At 43.7% G+C, this 20,066-nt stretch overlaps 1 protein-coding gene and 1 long non-coding RNA gene across 3 annotated transcripts in view; one reads left to right on the plus strand and one right to left on the minus strand.

The window, feature by feature from the left end:
* The window catches only part of CEMIP (cell migration inducing hyaluronidase 1), a 152,139-nt gene that overhangs the window by 114,395 nt on the left and 17,678 nt on the right, over positions 1 to 20,066 (plus strand). For both annotated transcript variants that reach the window (XM_066635509.1, XM_066635510.1), the window contains exons 12-18: positions 2,353 to 2,528; positions 2,896 to 3,105; positions 7,903 to 8,108; positions 9,679 to 9,748; positions 11,302 to 11,430; positions 13,043 to 13,128; positions 16,516 to 16,647. In XM_066635509.1, the coding sequence (XP_066491606.1) occupies positions 2,353 to 2,528; positions 2,896 to 3,105; positions 7,903 to 8,108; positions 9,679 to 9,748; positions 11,302 to 11,430; positions 13,043 to 13,128; positions 16,516 to 16,647 (1,009 nt within the window). The remainder of the gene's footprint in view (positions 1 to 2,352; positions 2,529 to 2,895; positions 3,106 to 7,902; positions 8,109 to 9,678; positions 9,749 to 11,301; positions 11,431 to 13,042; positions 13,129 to 16,515; positions 16,648 to 20,066) is intronic.
* On the minus strand, positions 971 to 19,909 carry LOC136658692 (uncharacterized). Its single transcript, XR_010794802.1, has 3 exons — positions 19,104 to 19,909; positions 3,896 to 4,033; positions 971 to 3,740 (listed from the first exon to the last, which is right to left on the minus strand). It is a non-coding gene; the product is annotated as an uncharacterized lncRNA (long non-coding RNA).

Raw genomic sequence — 20,066 nt, forward strand, 5'->3', positions numbered from 1 at the left:
ATACATATTTGCTTAAAAATAAACTCTGTGGGCCTTACTTCCAAATAAACACGGGTAGGATCAGGCAACTTGCTCATTAATGGATTTATCTAATGGTTGGCAACCTTCAGTCTCGAAAGACTATGGTATAAGCCTACAGCACCTGGTATTCCCAGGCAGTCTCCCATCCAAGTACTAACCAGGCCTGACCCTGCTTAGCTTCCAAGATCAGATGAGATTGGGCATGTGCAGGGTCTAGCCCAGCATTTTCAACCAGTGGATTTTTATTCGGGGGGGGGGTACAAAGTTTCTTTTGGGCCCCTTTGCAAAGGGGGAGGGGTGAGAGTGGGGGAGGGTGGTGGTGGGCGAGCATAGTGGGGCAGGGAAGGGCGAAGCAGGGTGAGGGGAGGGTAGAGACAGCTGGAAAAGACTTTGGAGCCTGGGTCTACCCACCCATGTGGCATCAGTAGTGTCCCCAGCATCCCCAGTCACGATAGTGTCCCCAGCATCCTGTAAGGGCTACAAGTCTGAGTAGATAGAAAAATGTCAGATCCCAGGAAATTTCTGGGCCCCCCCTTTTGGCCCTGGGCCCGGGTACGAATTATCCCCTTTACCCCCCTCTCCTAGGCCCTGCCTGGTGGTACTTGATGCAACGTGATAATCAGCTGTAGGAGGCTCACCCCGGCAGGGAGAGCTCCAGGCTGCACTTGCAAAAGCCCTCCTGTCCACTTTGAGTCTACCAGTATTTATCACATTGCATCTGGCCTCCCAATCTGGAATCAACTGTCGATGACATAATTGCCAGTTCCTTCCAGTGGTACTTCCAATAGGTGGATCACGCGAAGTGGTACGTCGGGGGGGGGGGGGACAAACGTTGAGAAACCGATCTAGCCAATGATCCTTTTGATCAATTAGAAAAAACAACAACGGTTAGAATCAATTATTTTAAAGGTAAGTTTCAAAAACAATGAATGACAGGTGTCCTCTCAGAAGTATTCCCTCCACCCAACCACACAGAGTAGAGAATGCCTCAGCCAGCTTCGACATGTTGGGGACATGTGTGTAAAAACAAGGCATGATTTATTTGTCTTTGGAATTATTGTTTATTCGTATGCAAATTTAAAGAGATTTAATCATTAGCTTAATGGACTGTGCATTTCAAGGGAAAGCATTTCAAGATTATCTCCTGCATCTCGCATGAGTCACGTTTGTTTGCTTGCTTGCTTGCTTGCTTGCTTGTTTATATTCTGCCTTCCTTTATTAGTGGTAGTTGGGGTGGCATGCATGAGGGTCTCCAGTCTAGGCATTTACTAGAGCCACCCCTGACTGGTTTTACCAAAGCCACTGCATCACATATCTTGAGAGCACAGCTCTCTGTTGAAATTACTACTTGTATAACGCCACATGCAGGGCCACACTGTGGCCCATGAAAACCGCAGCTCTTCATGGCATATATGGAAATGTGTGACTGGATCACAGGACAATTGTGGAACAGCCACACCTGAAATCCTAATCTAAACTGGTGCAGCATTTAAGAAACAGCAACTGAACCTAATCTAAGTGATAGAAATTTTCCTTCCTCTCCTCCTTTTTGCACGTTTCCCCCACTCCCGCCCAGCAGCGTAGCTGGAGGCCACAGTGCCTACGGCAGTGATGTCATGATGTCATGACGTCACATCACGTCTGGGTTATCTCCCAAGTATGTCACTTTTAGGTTCTCCTCTCTTGAGGTGGAGCTGGCGGCGGCGGCAGCCGTGTGATCCAGCCTTGCGATTCTTGCAGTCCTTCTCCAAATTGCCTCCTCACGATCTGACTGCCACCCTGCGTTCTCCTCTTTTTGAGACTCAACAATAACCTCCACTTGCTCAACTTTAATAGAACCGGCTCAGTTGAGCCTTCTTCAAGTGGTGTCCAGAGCATGTGCTATGGGCTATGTCAGAATCCCAGATGCAAGGGAGGGCATCAGGATGCAGGTCTCTTGTTGTCTGGTGTGCTCCCTGGGGCATTTGGTGGGCCGCTGTGAGATACAGGAAGCTGGACTAGCTGGGCCTATGGCCTGATCCAGTGGAGCTGTTCTTATGTGCCATACTTGCCATACCTTAGCTACACTACTGCCCCTGCCTCTATCCTAGGAATTCCCTTCCCCCAACTCTCTTGTTAGGACTTTCCCTGGTCATGCTGATTATTTTACCATTGTCAATACAATCCTAGGTACATCTACTCAGAAGTGTCCGATTATGTTCAATGGGGCTTACTCCCAGGAAAGTATGCATAGGATTGCAGCCGGTGTGTGTTTATACATAAATGTAAAATGCATTTGAATTAAGAATAATTCATTTTTTAAAACTTGATTTTCATTTTTTGTTCACTTAGGAAAAGCAACTTATCTTCACGTGGGGGAGGAGATCGATGGAGTCGACATGAGGGCTGAAGTGGGCATGCTAAGTCACAATATTGTGGTGATGGGAGAAATGGAGAAGAGGTGCTACGAGTATAATAACAACCTGTGCTCCTTCTTTGATTTTGACACCTTTGGTGGACATATCAAGGTATTGGTTATTTTACTCCATTGTGACTTTCTCCACGGAGTAGTTTTTTCTATGCAGTCAGAAAGTTATGAAATGACAGGAAACACTTGTATAACTTATACATCTCTTAATTGCCTTGATGCATTTTTTAAAAATATAGAATAGACATAATCCAGCCAGAGTGAAGCACTTTTAAAGCCATTAATTTCAAGAGTTGAATTAAGCAATTGTTTGAATCTGTCCAACTGAAATCAATGAGGTGTTAAATTTAAATTTTTCTGGATCGTGCTCGTTATTTTAAAGAAATGCAGAACATGTGCGGTTATGGTGGCAGGTTTCTGGACTTTCCTTCCGCAGCTCAACTTGGTGTTTATATATTGTTCTCCAGATTGGTCTAGGATTTAAAGCTGTCCATATGGAAGGCATGGAGCTGAAACAGATGGGGCAGCAGACTCTGGGACACTACCCGATTCACTTCCACATGGTTGGAGATGTGGATGAGAGGGGAGGCTACCACCCTCCTACCTACGTGAAGGACATCTCTATCCACCATGCCTTTTCCCGTTGCGTTACTGTCCATGGCTCCAATGGCTTGCTGGTAAGAAAGCTTGGTAGCATGACTCACAGAGGATAGCATACAGAACCACCTTCAGCGTTTTGATGTAGAAAGATGACCAAGTTCTTTCAACTTGCCTCACTCTACTGGATGGTTTTTCAGCCAGAAGAGGGCTGCAGGCAAATATGTAATTAGGAATGAGTCTGTTTCATGGCAGAGATTATCTTTTGTCACTTCAGGAGGTAGTTCTGCGAGGGGAGGAGCCAAATGGCAATGGGTTCGATCCAAGCTAATGGAGGTTTGGATAGATGTAGTTTGGGAGGGTTCCCATTGAATGTCAGAATACCTGACACTCCCAGTTTAAATTTTTCCTCAGTTGTAGGCTCACTAGCCTTCGACAAGCTACTTTTAGGCTACCTTTAGAGGTAGGTTACCTCCGAATGCCAGGTGCAAGGGAGGGCACCAGGATGCAGGTCTCTTGTTGTCTTGTGTGCTCCCTGAGGCATCTGGTGGGCCACTGTGAGATAAAGGAAGCTGGACTAGATGGGCTCTGGGCCTGATCCAGCAGGGCTCTTCCTATGTTCTCTTCTTTAAGGCCCATGCATGGAATATGAAGAAGATACCAATCCTGGCATACTGTGTAGGACTCTTGTAAGAAGTGCTGACTCAGGAACACTCTACAACACAAAAGCAAATAGAAGAGCTGTTGACTTTAAGTTTGTAAGCTTTCCAGAAGCAGCTGGCTGGCCACAACATAAATCAAAACGCTGGCCAAGGTCTGTTTCTCCCAGTCCAGCAGGGCTTGCTTTATGTCAAGCATGACAATACTTACCACAGATTGATTTCTTAGTAATAAGCTGAGCTTTTCCTCTCTGAATTAGGCATGTTAAGGTTGCACAAATGCTTTCTGATTTGAAGCCGCACCGAGTGTAGCCCATCCGATCAGCCAAGAATCCACTTGACACATTAACTGCAAAGGAAGAATTGCCAGAGGGTTTTTTGACCAGTGGTGGGAAGGTCCCTTAATGATACAGTACCATAAAGGAATTCTCTGCGGTCACTGTACAATCCAATCCAAAACCTCAGCACTGATCTTAGTGTGAAGCCCTGATTCTCCATGGATTGATTTCATGGTACTACTGCCAATTCAAATGCCTTGAGCATGATTTTGCCATGGGCCAAACAGGTGGATTTGTTCAGAAGCCTTCTATTTGGCCTTTTTTCAAAGAGCAAGTGGTATTAGGTCAAGAATATTCTTGTAAGGATTATATTCTTGGGCTGTTCCCCAACCAAAAGAAAGCAATGGAGAAATGCTGCCAAACTGATAGAAAACCAGCTATTTTCTGGGATTGTTCCTGAGTCAACTATCTATCGAGGTTAGATTACTGTAAAGCTCTCTATGTGGGGCTGCCCTTGAAGACGGTTTGGAAACTGCAACTAGTGCAGAATGCGGCAGCCCGTGTGGTTACTGGAGGTAGGCGGTTCGACCCTGTCAGTCCGCTTCTCCAGGGCTGCATTGGCTGCCCATTCGTTTCCGGGCCCAATTCAAGGTGCTGGTTTTGACCTTTAAAGCCCTATACTGCTCTGGGCCAGGGTATCTTAGAGATCGCCTACTCCCGTACAATCCGGCTTGTCCTCTTAGGTCATCAGAGAAGGCTTTTTTACAAGTGCCGCCGCCTAGGGAGGTACGTGGGGCGGCGGCAAGAACTAGGGCCTTCTCAGTAGTGGCACCAATGCTATGGAACTCCCTTCCCCTTGACTTAAGAATGGCTCCCTCTCTTGAGACCTTTCGGCGAGGCCTGAAGACGCTTCTGTTTAAACAAGCCTTCTGAGTTCTCGGCCTTTTAAACATCTTTTAAACATCTTTTAATATTTTTACAGGCCTGATTCTTTTATGATTTGCTGCTGCTCTATGCTCTTTTTACCTATTTTTTTATCTGACTGCTGTTTTTATGATATGTGTTAATATGTTTTTAATCTGTTGTAAGCCGCCTTGAGTCCCTTCGGGGAGAAAGGTGGGGTAAAAATAAAGTTGTTGTTGTTGTTGTTGTTATCTCAGTTCCCAGTAGTTTGTTATAATTAGCCATGACATAGGTTGAGATGAATGTAACTGGCCCGAAGTCAGCAATGATCTGGGATTTCCCAGTCATTGTTCAGCACTCTAACCACTGTACCTCTCTGTCTCTCTTTCTTAAGACACACATCCAATTCTTTGATTAATTAATTAATTGAAAGTAGATGATTATTTGACTAAAAGTTCAATTGATGGTCTTAGGTTTAATGTATCATCAATGTATTAAATTGACTTCATCAATGCTTCATGTTGCACTTTAGTAGTTAAAGAAAGTTTGTGCCCCACAGTTTTTGCAGTTCTCTCTAGTATTATGAAAATGGCTCATGCAAGTTATCAAAAATGGTTGGCAACCTTCAGTCTCAAAAGACTATGGTATAAGCCTACAGCACCCAGTATTCCCAGGCAGTCTCCCATCCAAGTACTAACCAGGCCTGACCCTGCTTAGCTTCCAAGATCAGATGAGATCGGGTATCAAAAATAGGATTTCATATAATCCTACATGTGGATAAAGTTCCTGCTGCTGCAAATGTAATGTGGGCTCCAGCCAAACAACAGAGCTAGGAATTGCTTGATCTTAATAGTTTGGTTCTGATAGATTTCTTAGGTATTGGATTTATACATGCAAGCCACCCTGAAATAAGTTCCCTTCAAGAAAATTAAAGTTGCAGACCTTTACATACTTATTTTGGGGAATGCCTTATGGAATTCAGCTGGGCTTACTTTCAAGCAGAATATGCTTGAGTGTGCATGGAATTGTGAGTGTGAGTATACATGGAATTACAGCTTGATTTGGGAATAAACACCATTAAATAAACAGGTAAATAGAGTTAGGATTTGTGGATAAAACTGCTGTTGAAATTATGGCAACAGAGATGATAGAATAGCTGAAGGTTTGCCACTTTGTCCACAGACACATCTGGGAAAAAATGTGGGAAAAATGATTTTTAACTATTTAACGACTTGAATTGTCAGTACAAAACTTAAAGATTTGTGAAGCGGTAGCTCATTTGTGCTAGTTAAGTTACATAATGCTTATCCTGGATGCTTATCCTATCAGAAGGTTAGGTTGTGGCCAAGAGACTGAGCTGCAAACCAGAACTTCTTTGGTTCAGATCTCACTTCTACTGTGACCTAATGAAGGGCAAGCTGCTCCCTCTGATTCTCAGTCTTTCCCATCTGCAAAATGGGGATAATATTTACCTGCCAGTGTTGTTGTAAGGATCCCATCAAGATAATACAGGTGAACTGCTTTGTGCTATGGAAATGTGAAGTGTGGTTATACTCCCCTATAATTAGTATTTTAAAAGTCCACCATATTATACTTTCTTCATTCCTTTGCCAAGAAGTCTGTGACAACCCTGCTGAACTCACAGCATTAAATTCTGGCCTGATTTATACCAAGGGAGACTGATGTTAATTGTGGAGGGGCTCAGTGAACAGAGCGCAAGGCCAGAAACTATCAGAAGTACTATCTGCATTCTGTAATAGAAGCTGTCACTGGGGATAAAATTAAATGAAGCCTGATAAACTGTCTGCCAAACTTCACAGTGAAGAGTACTCCTGGGGATAAGCATCTGTGCCCGCTAGCTGCTCTGCTTGCATCTGGTGTTAGTAATTTAATTGTAATTCATAGCCCTGACTGGACTTTAAAGGGACAGTGCTATTTCAAACCTACCCCTACATTTAGGCATTTATAAATCCGGTGACTGGAAATCATGTCATCTGTTTGGAACATTTAAATTCCCCACCAGGCAAGGCTTCTCAGTCCTCTTTTTACAGCTTTGATTTTTCATATTGTGAACTTTGGATCAGTGATGTTGTTAGGGGAGTGTGGGCCGCACCGGGTGATGCACATAGGGTGGGGGGGTGACACCACTACTGGCCAAACTTTTTAAAATCTTGTCATTTTTAAATAATAATACTATTATGTTATATGTCAATCGATGCGTAATCTCATGCGGAATGCAATGAAGTAAACCGCGTTATAATGCCTCTATTCTATCAAAAGTTATAGCCAAAAGACCAGTGGGGGTGGGGCAATGGTAGATCACCCCCCACCCCCCAGGGCTTTGCCCCGCCCACTGCATGGGAGGAGGTCCACCATAGGGGTGATATACAGACCTCCCATACCAGGTGACACACACCCTAGTGATGCCACTGGTGTAGATGCGTTACATTACTGTAGTGGGAGGCAAGGACCCTCATGGTGCCTGCCACAAACCTGTAGAATGAGCACGACTGGCAGGTTCTCCCTCCTCTCTTCCAGGAAGAACACCATGGCAATACACATATATTGGTTCTTTCCATTGCACTGGTATTGCTCTGGTGCACGCATTGTCATGAACTACAATTCCCAGGCGTTAGTGTCTATTAAACCAGTTTGGTACATGGCATAGATGGGCCCCTGGACCTTGCGGAACTTGCTTGATGGAGGGAAACAACGGGACTGAAGAAATGTTTGCACTTTGTAATAGCTCTGTCCTATTACTTAAACTTTCTACAAAAGTCACCTACGTGGCCGTCCTTATCTTTATTCTCAATTTAAAAACCGATTGGCCCAAGTTGTACATAGGCGAAGCAGATGGTGCCGCTTTCCCTTTGATACTTGCTTACATCAAACATGCATAATTTGTATTGTTTCACAGGATGCTTGAAACTTAACATCATTAATGCTAGAGGGAGCTTATAATTGAGCCTAGCCAACTGCTATCTAATAGTATCTGGGAAAGCCAGGCTCACCTGCATCCCTTTTCTTGTACTCGCAGATCAAGGATGTTGTTGGCTACGACACCTTGGGACACTGTTTCTTCACTGAAGACGGGCCCGAGGTGCGCAACACATTTGATCATTGCCTTGGCCTTGTGGTGAAACCCAGCACCTTGCTTCCTTCTGACCGAGACACCAGAATGTGCAAGACTATTACAGAGGGAGCTTACCCAGGATACACCCCCAAACCGAGACAGGACTGCAAGTGAGTGGAGAAAGCAATGCTTTTAATTACCTGCTTTTAGAAGCAATTTTGCTTGATGTCTCTTTGTGTAACATGCCAACCAGCTTGGGAGCAATTTGAAAACCAACACACCTGCTGGCTTTGTGCCAGCAGCTTTCTTGGAAAATCATAGAGCTTTCTTGGAAAATCCACACAGAGTTTTAGTAACAGTGTGTTTTTCTCTGTGGGAATCATGCCAGAACAACAACACATTAGGCTTGGTTCAGCAAAAGCGAAGCTTCAGTCCCAGCCAGTAAGGGAGATTGAGGCATATGCTGAAATCTTTCCTGGTTGGAGCTAAGAGCTACATAACTGGATGCTGTCCACTGTTTCAGGAGAATACTAGTTATCTCATTCATTATTGCAAATCTCTCTCTCTCTCTTGGCTCATGCTAAAAGAACAGGGATCTAAATCTGCCTTTTTCTTAGTCATGCTATCAGTCTCTTTCCACTTCTTCAGATTACATGCAAACCACATGTACCCATGCACACACTGAATTTTGGCACCAGTGAGCTCCCCCCCCCCCCCAAGTTTCTTCAGTGGAAGAAACTGAACAAACGTGCATGAGTAATTGTCCCTCCTCCGTCAAAGTGCATAGAGAAGACATTGTAGATGACTGAACTTCCATGTTCAGAACTCCCAACCCCACAAGACACTTTTGGGTCAAGGCAGCTCTCTTAGAAGCACCTCATGCTCACTGTGTCAACCCAGACACATTGGTGCTTCATAGATCACAATAGTGAGCCCCTCAGTGTTGGGGATGCTTGTCTGTCATTCACACTGTGTTTATCATGGCAAACAGCCATGAAACATTGGTGTGGTTGGGCTGCTGTGTCAAATGTGAAGCAGCCCTTACTTGGTAGCCCTGTGAACTAGAAAATTAGGATGTAATCTTAACCAACTTTCCAGCATCAAGGTAAGGGGCAATGCAGCTCCAAGGTAAGGGAACAAACTTTCTCTTACCTTGAGGAGGACTCTGTGACTGTCACCCAACTGCAGGATGCAGCACATGCCCCTTTGGCACAGCTAATGTCAGTGTGGAAAAGTTGGATAGGATTTAGGCCTTAAATGTTTCAAGAGAAAATTAAAAACCTGAGAGGATCACAAAATATTATTATAATTCATACACAGCATCTGGGAGAGCCCACAATATCAGGAGGAACCCAGAAATGCATTGAATTCATGGTTCAGTCAACTCCTATCCAAACAAGGGTGCAATTCCCTTTTTTTCCCTTCTAAGTTGTACAAGCAAATATTTATCAGACCGTAAAATATCATTGACATCTAACAGCTTCATAGGAGTCTTGGAATTTCAATAGAAATTCCTCCTGGGATTCCTGAAGGCTTTCAAGATAGGGCTGTTTTTGCTCCATTTGAAGACAAGGATGACAGCTGTGAGATGATGGGGGGGTGGCTGCACTTCACAAAGGTAGCTACTTATCTGCAGAGTCATCTGACCTTCCTCTTTTGCTCTTTTAAGTGAAATGCCACCTCCTCTGCATGTCCCTTTGAGTATCATTTTCATGCTTGTCTTTGTTCTTAATTCAACAGTGCTGTGTCCACTTTCTGGATGGCCAACCCCCACAACAACCTTATCAACTGCGCAGCTGCAGGATCTGAAGTGAGTACAAAGGGGTCTTCTCCAAGCAACTGAAATAACCTTGTGATTATTCATCTTCTTTTGGTACCCTCTGGAACAAAAAACTGTTTGTGGCTCTTGGGTTGTCCTGAAAGCCAAATGTCAGCGTTGTCCAGTTGGTGCTGGAGATACAATCCTCCCTCCCTTTTACTCCTGTCTTGTCAGTTAGGACTTCAGTCATTGGCTTAACTTAGGAATTAATTTACTTGTTCCTCAGACTTCTGCTAGTTGAGACACACTCAAAGATCTGCACCATTCTTAATGCATAACAATGGTTTGGGCCGGCCCATCTGTGGGGCCAACTGAAAGCGGTTGCCTCAGGCAGCTGTTTGGTGGGGGGCGCTAGTTTAAGACTTTACTAGATTATGTACAGATTGTGTGGTTGGGGCCTATGTGGAATTTTAAAATTAATGTAGATAGCAGAGGTGTGGACTGTGGTTGCATGAGGCCCTCCAGATAGTACCTGTGAGAGGAGGGGGCTTTAACTCTTCACTCCTGCCACAGTCCTCATCTAGATTGCTCCACCCTTGGTATTTGCTACTTGCAGTTTGACTGGTGCCAACAGGAGCTTCCTAGCAGAACCAAATAGCAGCCGTGGGAAGTAGAGATCTAGAGCAGGACTGTGATAGCGCAAATTGCTTTTAAGCCCCTTTTCCTTGTGGTTCCAATCTGGATCAGACCAGTGTGTGACATCTATTTGCATTTTAAAAAGATGAACAAATGGATCCATATCTCATGACGGGCATATTGTCTAGTTGAGTGTGAGAGAATTAGAATGATCTGCCCTCAGAAGTGATGCTTGCATTTCTGAGTGCATAAGGGCCCAATCCTATCCAGTTTTCCAGTGCCGGTGCAGCTGTGCCAATGGGGCATGCATGCATCTTGTGGTGGGGCAGCAGTCACAGAGGCCTCCTTGAGGTATGGGAACATTTGTTCCCATACTGATGTTTCCAGCACCGGTGCTGGAAAATTGGATAGGATTGGACCCTAAGTCTTTTAGTGCACACCCAAAGCAATAAATCATACAGTAACTCAACAGGTGGGATCCTCTGAGTGCAGGTAATGCTACTGCAGCCTTCCTGTGTGAGTGATTGAATGATTCAGTCCTGTCCATTGCCAATATGGGGGAATTAGCTGTCCCAGCAGAAGCTGCTTGGAAGAAGGCAAGGTGAAGTGCCTTGAACATGGAAAGCTATACAAATGCTAAATATCATCCTTACTTTAAGATAGTTGGGGCATATCCCCATTCAAGACTGAAGCTGTAGAGCTGAAGCTGAGATGAGGCTGGACACATTTATAGCAAGGGCTTGAGTTGTTCCCTTTTTCCAGAGAACCTTGGGAAGAGTAGATCCATGAGCTATGGGGTGATACATGCCCCAGTTGGACAGCGATCCCAAGCTCTGGAGCATAGCGTGAAGGAATCTTGTCATTTGTCCAAAAAGCAGCAAGTTTAAAACTGTTTAAACTTTACCCCCCCCCCCAAAAAAAAAAAAAAAAGTCTAGGGAAGGCTGAAGTTACGTGCTCTTTCTTTCAGGAAACTGGGTTTTGGTTTGTTCTTCACCATGTTCCAACGGGACTCTCTGTAGGAATGTATCCCCCTGGCTACTCTGAACACCTTCCAATGGGAACGTTCTATAACAACCGGGCACATTCCAACTATCGAGTGAGTCTGCATGCAATGGAAATGATCTCTGTATCCCTGCTCTTTCTCCTCTTCCAATTTCTGAATCTGAAAGTCATTATTGGACATCATTCCTACTTCCATAAAATCAACAGTGAACCATTTTTCAACTGCAAATATGGAGTTGGTTTTTAAAAATTTTTTTTTCTCCTACTAGCTCCTGCTTTAGGATCCAAGTAGCATTTCTTAGTATGATGGATAATGAGGTTTTGTTCCCATTTAAACCATTTCCAGCTGTCATTCACACCACTCTTTGCTTTTTCTCTGTGTCTGTATTATTTTCAACTGTAAAAACATTTACAAAGTAGCAACTTTAGAGTCTGTGTGCGTGTACATTACTCAACTGAACAGGGAACTGTTCACACCTGAGATTCATATTTCATTTCAAAGTACATTTCTGATCCTTAAGGTATATGTACGCATTTATTCACCCACTTAACCCAGGCTACCTTAACCCCTTCACTCTTGGATGTTTTCTACGTAGCAAAAACTCACGAGCACCACAATGGCTGCTAGGATGGACAAATCTTGTCCATTTGCTGCTGCTGCAGCCAGAGCTGCCCTAGATATCTGTCCCAGAGAACATTTTCTGAAGATCCTTTGCAACCCTGAAGTTACAAATCCACAAAACAGGAAATGGCTCCAAACAGGACCAATGCTATCATTAGGCCAACTAGGCAGTCTCCTAGGGTGCTGACCTCAGAAAAATACCATACTGACCTTTGAGAGGTACAGGTTTATACAGATTAGGATTTTTAATTCATGTAAAAAAATACAACTGACAATTTTTTAATATATAAAATATAGATTTTATATATATATATATATATATATATATATATATATATATATATATATATATATAGATAGATAGATAGATAGATAGATAGATAGATAGATAGATAGATAGATAGATAGATAGATAGGTCGGCAGTTGGAGGCCACCGGCACCGTGTGACCTTGAAGCAGCTGACAAGCTGAGCCGAGCTATTCCATCTGCTCTGAGCCTGGGAGGATGGAGGCCAGAATGTGAAGCCAGATCAGAGTGAAACATCTGGACTGTTGTGGTTCTTGAAGATAGAACCTTCTTTCAATTGTAAAAATCCCTCCGGGGATTTAATCAGCCTGCCTATGTAAACCGCCTTGAATAAAGTCTTGAATAAAGACCAAGAAAGGCGGTATATAAATACCTGTATTAAAATTAAAAATTAAATTAAATATATAAATTATAGTCACATTTTTTTTGGGGGGGGGGGGAGGGAGGAGCTGTAAGTAGTTAGCCTTGCCTAGAGTACAAAATAGCCTGACAGCATCCCTGGCTGTAAGAATCCTCTGGCATATACAGTGTGTGTTAAGAAGGGCGAGATACATTTTTAATTCTAAACAACATTCTTATTAATTCTAATAAAACTAACCAGTGTGTAGAGCTGGGCTTCTGATAAACATTTGAGCCCCTAACCAAGTGAAAATGAAATGGTGGCGCAGTCTTCCTTGCACCAGGTAGCGTGTCATATTCTTTGGCTGGTTTAAACTGTGGCATTCCACAGACTTTACAAAAGTGTGTTGTTTTTTTCCCCCTTTTCCTTCTTTCCAGGCTGGAATGATAATTGATAATGGAGTTAAAACGACCCCAGCGTCTGCCAAGGACAAAAGGCCCATCTTGACCTTGATTGCTGGGAGGTAATCTGCAGATTTTATTTGGAGAGTACTCAGTCTAGAATATGAATTCAGCCGCTGTTCATTTCTAGGGGGATTTTTGCTTTGATCTGAGCAGAAGGGGCTCTTCTCAAATCTTCATAGGGAGGGGAAAGGTAGTTTTTTTTTCAAACTGTGTCGCTGTCCTTCTATTTCTGGGACAGGCAATCTCAGCCTTCCTTGTGGCTCAATGCAGGATGATCAGTTTGCTTCTGACAGCCCAATCCTATCCACACTTTCCTGGAAGCAAGCCCCATTGACTCTAATGGAACTTACTTCTGAGTAGACATGCATAGGATTGGGCTGACAGTCTCCTATACTATCCCTTTCTCATGCTTGCATCAGTTTCAAGTTTTTAGCACTCAGTTTTAAACTCTGTGTGTGTGGGGGGGTGGGAGTTTGTCTCATTCATTATCCTGGAAATCTCAGCAGTTGTGCAAAAATAAATAAACAGGTTTCTAGCTCTGATGAATGCAAAAAGGCCACCTTGCAAGTGTGTGGACAATGCTTGGGCAAATCTCTGCAGCCAGGTGCGGTGGAGGGGGCATTAGGATTTCCAGTGGTCACATCTTGGAGCTTCTGTGATTTGCATCGATCCTTGCTTGCCCACACGAGTTGAGGCAGGATGAGCAGATACATCATGCAAAATACCAAATGTGCTCAAATGCAAAATACATGCAGATTGTTTTGGTGCTGAATTTGGGTGACTCTTTTTTGTTTTATTAGTGCAGGGCACTTTTCACGATCCTTCTACATTTAGGAATTATTTATTGCATTGTCTGGCTTCAGAAGGATTCAGTCAAGCATACAGAGCTCTGCTACACACTTTGGAGATCTATAGGTTTATATCTCTACTATATAATACTGCTATATACAATATACTATTATACTCTACTATATAATATATACTATTATATGGTTTGGATTCTGATCTCATTAGCTCTGGTTCATTGCCAGTGGATTGGGGCCAACTCCAGACCGATGTCAATGTGTACTGCTTCCATCAAAGAATCCATCTCTATTGTCTGTTAGCTGATATAGCCCATTAATCAGGGCTTGCTCTCCCCTGCCATCAACGCTGATGGAAATAAGAAGTTGAAGTTTCCAAGTCAGGCGTATTTTCTGAAACCCTCTTCCAGGTGCCTCTACCTAGCTTTTAGCCTGAGATGGTTTATTGAGTGGGACAGAATACATACCGAATATCTGTCAGTGATCTAAGTGTTCCCTCCCCCCACCTTTGAGTCATGAATTTTAACTCCATGTCTTTAACCATATGTGACACGAGCCTGATGTCAATCTGTCAAATCTGTGCAAGCATTGTGTTTGACAGAGGACAGTCCCTTCTGGGACATAGCAGAAAAGCTGACACTTGAGGAGAAAGAGTCGTCTATCAAACACCCCATTGTTCGAAGCAGGACTCCCTTGGTTGCTTTCCCCAGAGTGGCAACAGACAGACAGCAGCTGCATAAAAAAGCTTCCTTTTGCCTCTTTGCTGTGACTCCTCAAAATCACAGGGTTGTATTTCATCTCATTATGACTAAGCATTTGAGAGCTAATAAATCCTGTGGCTAATAGCTTGGATAGGAACTGTGAAAGCAAATGTCTTGGATTATCTGCAGAAAATCTTTGTATGCCGGAGAGGAATGCCTTTAATTCATGGAGGACCCAGTTATCCCATGAAACGCACTGTCACAAGATAGCTCAAAAACCAAGATTTACGAATTTATTCAACAACCAAAGATGATGATGATTTTAAATATTAATTCTTTTATACTTTTCAATAAAAAAGTTGCCAATGCTGCTGACAGAATGGTTCCCTGTCCCAAAAGGGTTCCTATCTAAAAAATATGCAAAAGAAACATCCTACAGCCACCCACTAAAAAGTATGCAGGGGTAAAAAGGAATGGTCTCTCTCTCCCCCCTGTTAAATATAAGATGATTGTCACTTTAAGAAGTGCCCCTTTGTGGAGCAAACACTGCAAGGATTCACTTAAGAGTGAAATTGATTAGACCCAAAGGTTCTTGGAATATGGTCTAATTCTGCCTTTTTCAATCACTGTGCCATGGCACACTGGTGTACCATGAAGTCTGCAGGTGTGCCACAAGAGTTGGGGGAGGGTCATTTGTTAATAGGGCCAATGGGGATGTGAGCCCTCCCCCCCACCAACAGCATGGTGTGCCTTGTCAATTGTAAAAATGCTGATGGTGTGCCTTGACAATTTTAGTACCTTGTTAGTGTGCCGTGAGATGAAAAAGGTTGACAATCGCTGGTCTAATCAATGTCACACCTCCTTTTAATTCTGTGGAATTGGAGCAGGGCAAAGCAGTTGCCATGGGGAATTAGAACAAGATGCACACAGAACTCTCCATGTTCCCTTTTGTTATGTGACTCATGATACCTTTATTGGCATAAAATAAATTCCAGAACCCCCAATACACACAAAATAAATAAATAGGCTATGAGCAGAATTAGATAAGTGATCGATAAAACCAACATAAAACAACCAAGACCAGAAACCATTCACTGCTACAATCCCTCCTACAGAACAATAAAAATTATGCCTACTCAAGATAAAATAAAGAAATTTCGCTACATTTTGTGTGCAGCTCTCATTTCTCCCGTCCAACAAAAAGCAGACAGTATCAAAATCAGACCCGTGAGGATTTGGCAAAAATGACAGTAAAAGTTGTTGAGGCAGACCATTATAATGAGGACAATATAATAACATATGAGACAAAGCCTCAGTTGTAATCAGATCACATCAACAAACCTGAGAACTCTCCGCTGACATACTGAATCTAGTACTCAAAGCATTCTAGGGCATGACATTAAAGCTGGCCAAAGTGAAAGGTCTTCCAACCAGAGAAGATAATAAAACATCAAGAAAGCTGTACCTAGAGTCAGAGGGCCACAAGAGCCCAAGATGTAAAGGAGAATGTGATTTAAAGGCTGCGGCCTAAAGGTCCTGTTTTTCAATGTCAAATAATCAGGTCCAAGTGAGTTTAAAGGCAGCAGTGAAAGGTAACCTGCCAACCAGGTCCAGTGATAGGCCAAGTAACTGCAGTTTTTTATAGAAAAGAATTAGGCCTGGAGAAAGAATGGCATCATTGTTACATTTTTTAAATATTTATCAAGCTATATTCGGAACTAGAGCAGGAAACTGCTCTAGAGAAATAATTGCATGTACAAAGCCATAATCAAGGGTTCAGCATTCTTAAAAACAAAAAAGAGGATGAGAAGCTTGGCCTTGATGTGGAAGGGCACAAGGAGTTGTCTGGGCATAGCCACACTGCACATTGTTGCCTGATGCGTAGCCGCAGGCGAGAAATGCTTTCTATTGCTGACCGCTTGTTCCTCTCTTGCAATTGCAGATACAGCCCACATAAAGACGCTGACCCTTTGAAGCCCAGAGAACCTGCCATAATTCAACGCTTTATTGCTTACAAGAACCAGGACCACGGGGCCTGGCTGCGGGGAGGAGACGTGTGGCTGGACGACTGCCAGTGAGTGTTGCCTCAGTTCAACCCGCCGAGTTCAGCGCTGTGTTTATGGCGAGCAGAGGTGCCGCCAGGGCTATTTCTGTTGCATGGCAGCTTTCATCTGCTTAAGGTTAACATAAAAATGGAGCTGCAAAAAAAAACAAAAACCCAACCCCAAACACCCACATTGTTTTTGCAGAAGCAAATCCCATCTGGCCTGGAGCACAAGGTCTGGTGGACTGCTTGTGTTTGTGTGAGACTCAGTGCAGTCAGGAGCCGAAGAGGAACCTGAAATAAATCATTTCTGCTTGAGCCTTGAATACAATGAAATACAAGCAGCTGGGCTTGCAGTTTTGTTTTAAGTGGTTGCACTTTATTGCCAAGAATTCCTGTACCAGGGAGGTGAGCAGAAAACAGTGCAGTCGGGAGGGTTTGTGTAAATATTGGTTGTCGGAAACGTGTTGAAAAGGGCAGAAGATGCTTCCTTCTTTCTGCTTCTCAGAGGGGTTCAGTTGTCAGGCTGCAACCTGGAGACCCTACCTGTCCCTTTGACAGCTCCCAGGCAATGTGAAGGGATGCAGCAGCACCTTCTCCTACCCTTCATTCTTTTATGCCCACTCCTCTCCCACCTGATGGAGAAGCACACAGGACTCCTGCTTATTCCTGCAGGCCGGAAGGTGGCTATGGGCAAAGTGAGTAGGGAAAGCATGGGGTGGAGGAAGCTTCTCCTTTTCACTACTGTGATGTTCAGCAGGAGAGAAGGCAAAAGACAGGGTTGGCCTTAGGAGCTGCAAAAGATTTTTGCAGGGTCCCACCCCAAGAGGCTCCTCTGCTCACCAGGTTGGGTGGCAGTGGCAAGGCACCTGATAGCGGCATCACTGCCAACTGCTTCCAGGGGGGATTTCAAGCCAATTGGATCCGGGGGTTGGTGGGAGGGAGGGCTGTCCAAGAGCAATGCTCTGCTCACCGCACTCTCCTTGCAATGCCTTAGGTTGGCAACCTTTAGTCTCAAAAGACTATGGTATAAGCCTACAGCACCTGGTATTCCCAAGTGGTCTCCCATCCAAGTACTAACCAGGCCTGACCCTGCTTAACTCAGACAAGATCAGGCATCTGAATCAGGCTTCAGCTACAGAGTGAGGTGCTGGCTGCAACTGTGGGCACTCCACTCACCACCCCATTGTGGGCCCAATTGGTCAAATTCCCCTAAGGCTAGTCCTGGTGGAAGAGATCTTTGTGGAGGAGGTAGTCATTGGTACAGATGGGATTCCAGTGGATCTGGTACAGCCCTAATTGTGGGCATCCTATCCTGAGGGAAAACGGAATGATGTTGGAAGCATGCAGGAGGCTGAGTGGCGATGCTGCCTCCAGCCAGATGGGGCTCTGAGTGTGTGTCCCACAGTGCTTTGCACCATCCCAAAAGATTGTGCCATTTTCAGTTCACATGGGGAACTCAACAAATTGCCAATAGCTAATCTGCCCAGTTTCCCCAGTCTCACCGTCACTTGGTAATGCAGAGGTGAAATGCCTGCTGTGGCTAGCTTGTGTCCTGGAAGGTATAGCTGCATTTATTTGTTTGGAATGACTGCGTGGTTTGAATTTCATGCTGAAGTTTATGTGCGCCAACCAGGCCTTAATATTTCTTGATTCTGCTTCTAGTCTATACACTCAACAGCAGTTTTAGATCACTTCTTAGGCCCAAATCCTAACCCACTTTCCAGCATTGGCATAGCTGTGCCAATGGGACGTGTGCTGCATCCTGCAGTTGGGTGACACTCACGGAGGCCTCCTCAAAGTATGGGAATGTTTGTTTCCTTACCTAGGAGCTGCATTGCCCTTATATCGGCGCTGGAAAGTGGGTTAGGATTGCGCCCTTAGATAGCTTATGCACCCAGTCACAACCCACCAGGGATCAAAATTCAGATCTGCTCATTCTAGCAACGTTATCCCTTTTGGGATATTGCTCTGTAGCCTGGAGAATGGATTCACTTTTACAGTAACCCTCAACTTTAAATACAAGTTAACCTTAACATGCTTTTGTTGATTATAAGTGTGAACAGGAAAGAGATTGGACCATAGTGGGTAAAAACGATGTTATTCCCTTAAACTTGCAAACATTTTATTGTTTCATTGCTCTCCTTACTGAAGTGCCTAGGAGTATGTCTGCACTTCAGAGTATATCAGCTTTAATTTAAAACAGTTTAACTGCCGTGCTCTCCCTCGTCCCAAGAATTTGGGGGATTACAATTTGTGAGAATTCCCTGTGGGTGAACAATTCTTTCATAAAACTACAATTCCCTGGAATTTGTAGCATTCCCTGGAAAGATGAAACGACTATGAGAAACCAGCTTAATGGTATTGGTGCATAGATCTGACATGAATGAATGTCCCAGAATCACAAATGTGCTTAGCCCATCCCATTCCTGGCTTCAGTCCCAAACCACTGCAAGGCTTGTGCCACCCCACTTGGTCTCACTCACCCTTTGTTATCCAGGCTTCTTAACTCTTCTCCTTCCTCTTTTCTTTCCATGGATGAATGTTGGTTTGTAGCTTCTTTGGGGCAGGGCTCTATTTTCTTCACTTATGCTGCAAAGGACCACGTGCACCAATGGTAGTAGATGAATAATAATACTTGGAGGAGTGAGACTGCATGATACTCAGCATGGCAGGCACTTGCGGTCTTGCTTCTTCCATTCTTTTGCCTCCCTTCCCGGTCTACATAGCTGAATGTTTACAGGCAGCACGTATCACAGGACTCTCAGCAGAGCACAGAAGTATTTTCCATGTTGTTAAGTTTTTGGCAGTCTGTTTCAGCAAAGTTCAAATGAGCCTCCAGCCTTCATAACTTAGCATTTTTTATGGCCATAGGGCTCCAGCCATTTTTATATTCATTACTGTTATATATTATACCAGGGCAGTTTATGCTAATTTGAATTGCAACACACATATCTTTTCAACACATAATAGACATTTTTGGAAACTGCAGGATTAATATGCTAGACAGAGCTTGTGGAACATGCTTGCCCTCTTGTGGCCTAACAATTTTACTGAATCCCCTTTTCCATTCTCTTTTTCAGTAGAATCAAATGCATAATTCCCTCTGCACAAAAACACAGTTTTTAAGCCACAACTTCTGGGGTAGTTTCACTGAGTCTATCCAATTACTTCAGAGAAGGTGATTTGAAGATAGCAGTCAAAGTTTTGTAACAAATGAAAGTCATGATGGGTAGATGTGTTCCACCAACATGTTCCCCCCACACACATTCAAATCAGTAAAATGATACCTTTATGTACAATACCAAAGAAAACTGAAGAATATTAACAATGCAATATGTAAATGTTCAGAATACATAAAATCTTCCTGACACCAAATATATAAAAAATAATATTAAAACAAGGTCATAAAATGCCCCTTATGAATGACAGCATGATAGTAAATGCTC

This window comes from Tiliqua scincoides, chromosome 8 (genome assembly GCF_035046505.1).
Source record: "Tiliqua scincoides isolate rTilSci1 chromosome 8, rTilSci1.hap2, whole genome shotgun sequence".
NCBI classification, from domain to species: Eukaryota; Metazoa; Chordata; class Lepidosauria; order Squamata; family Scincidae; genus Tiliqua; species Tiliqua scincoides.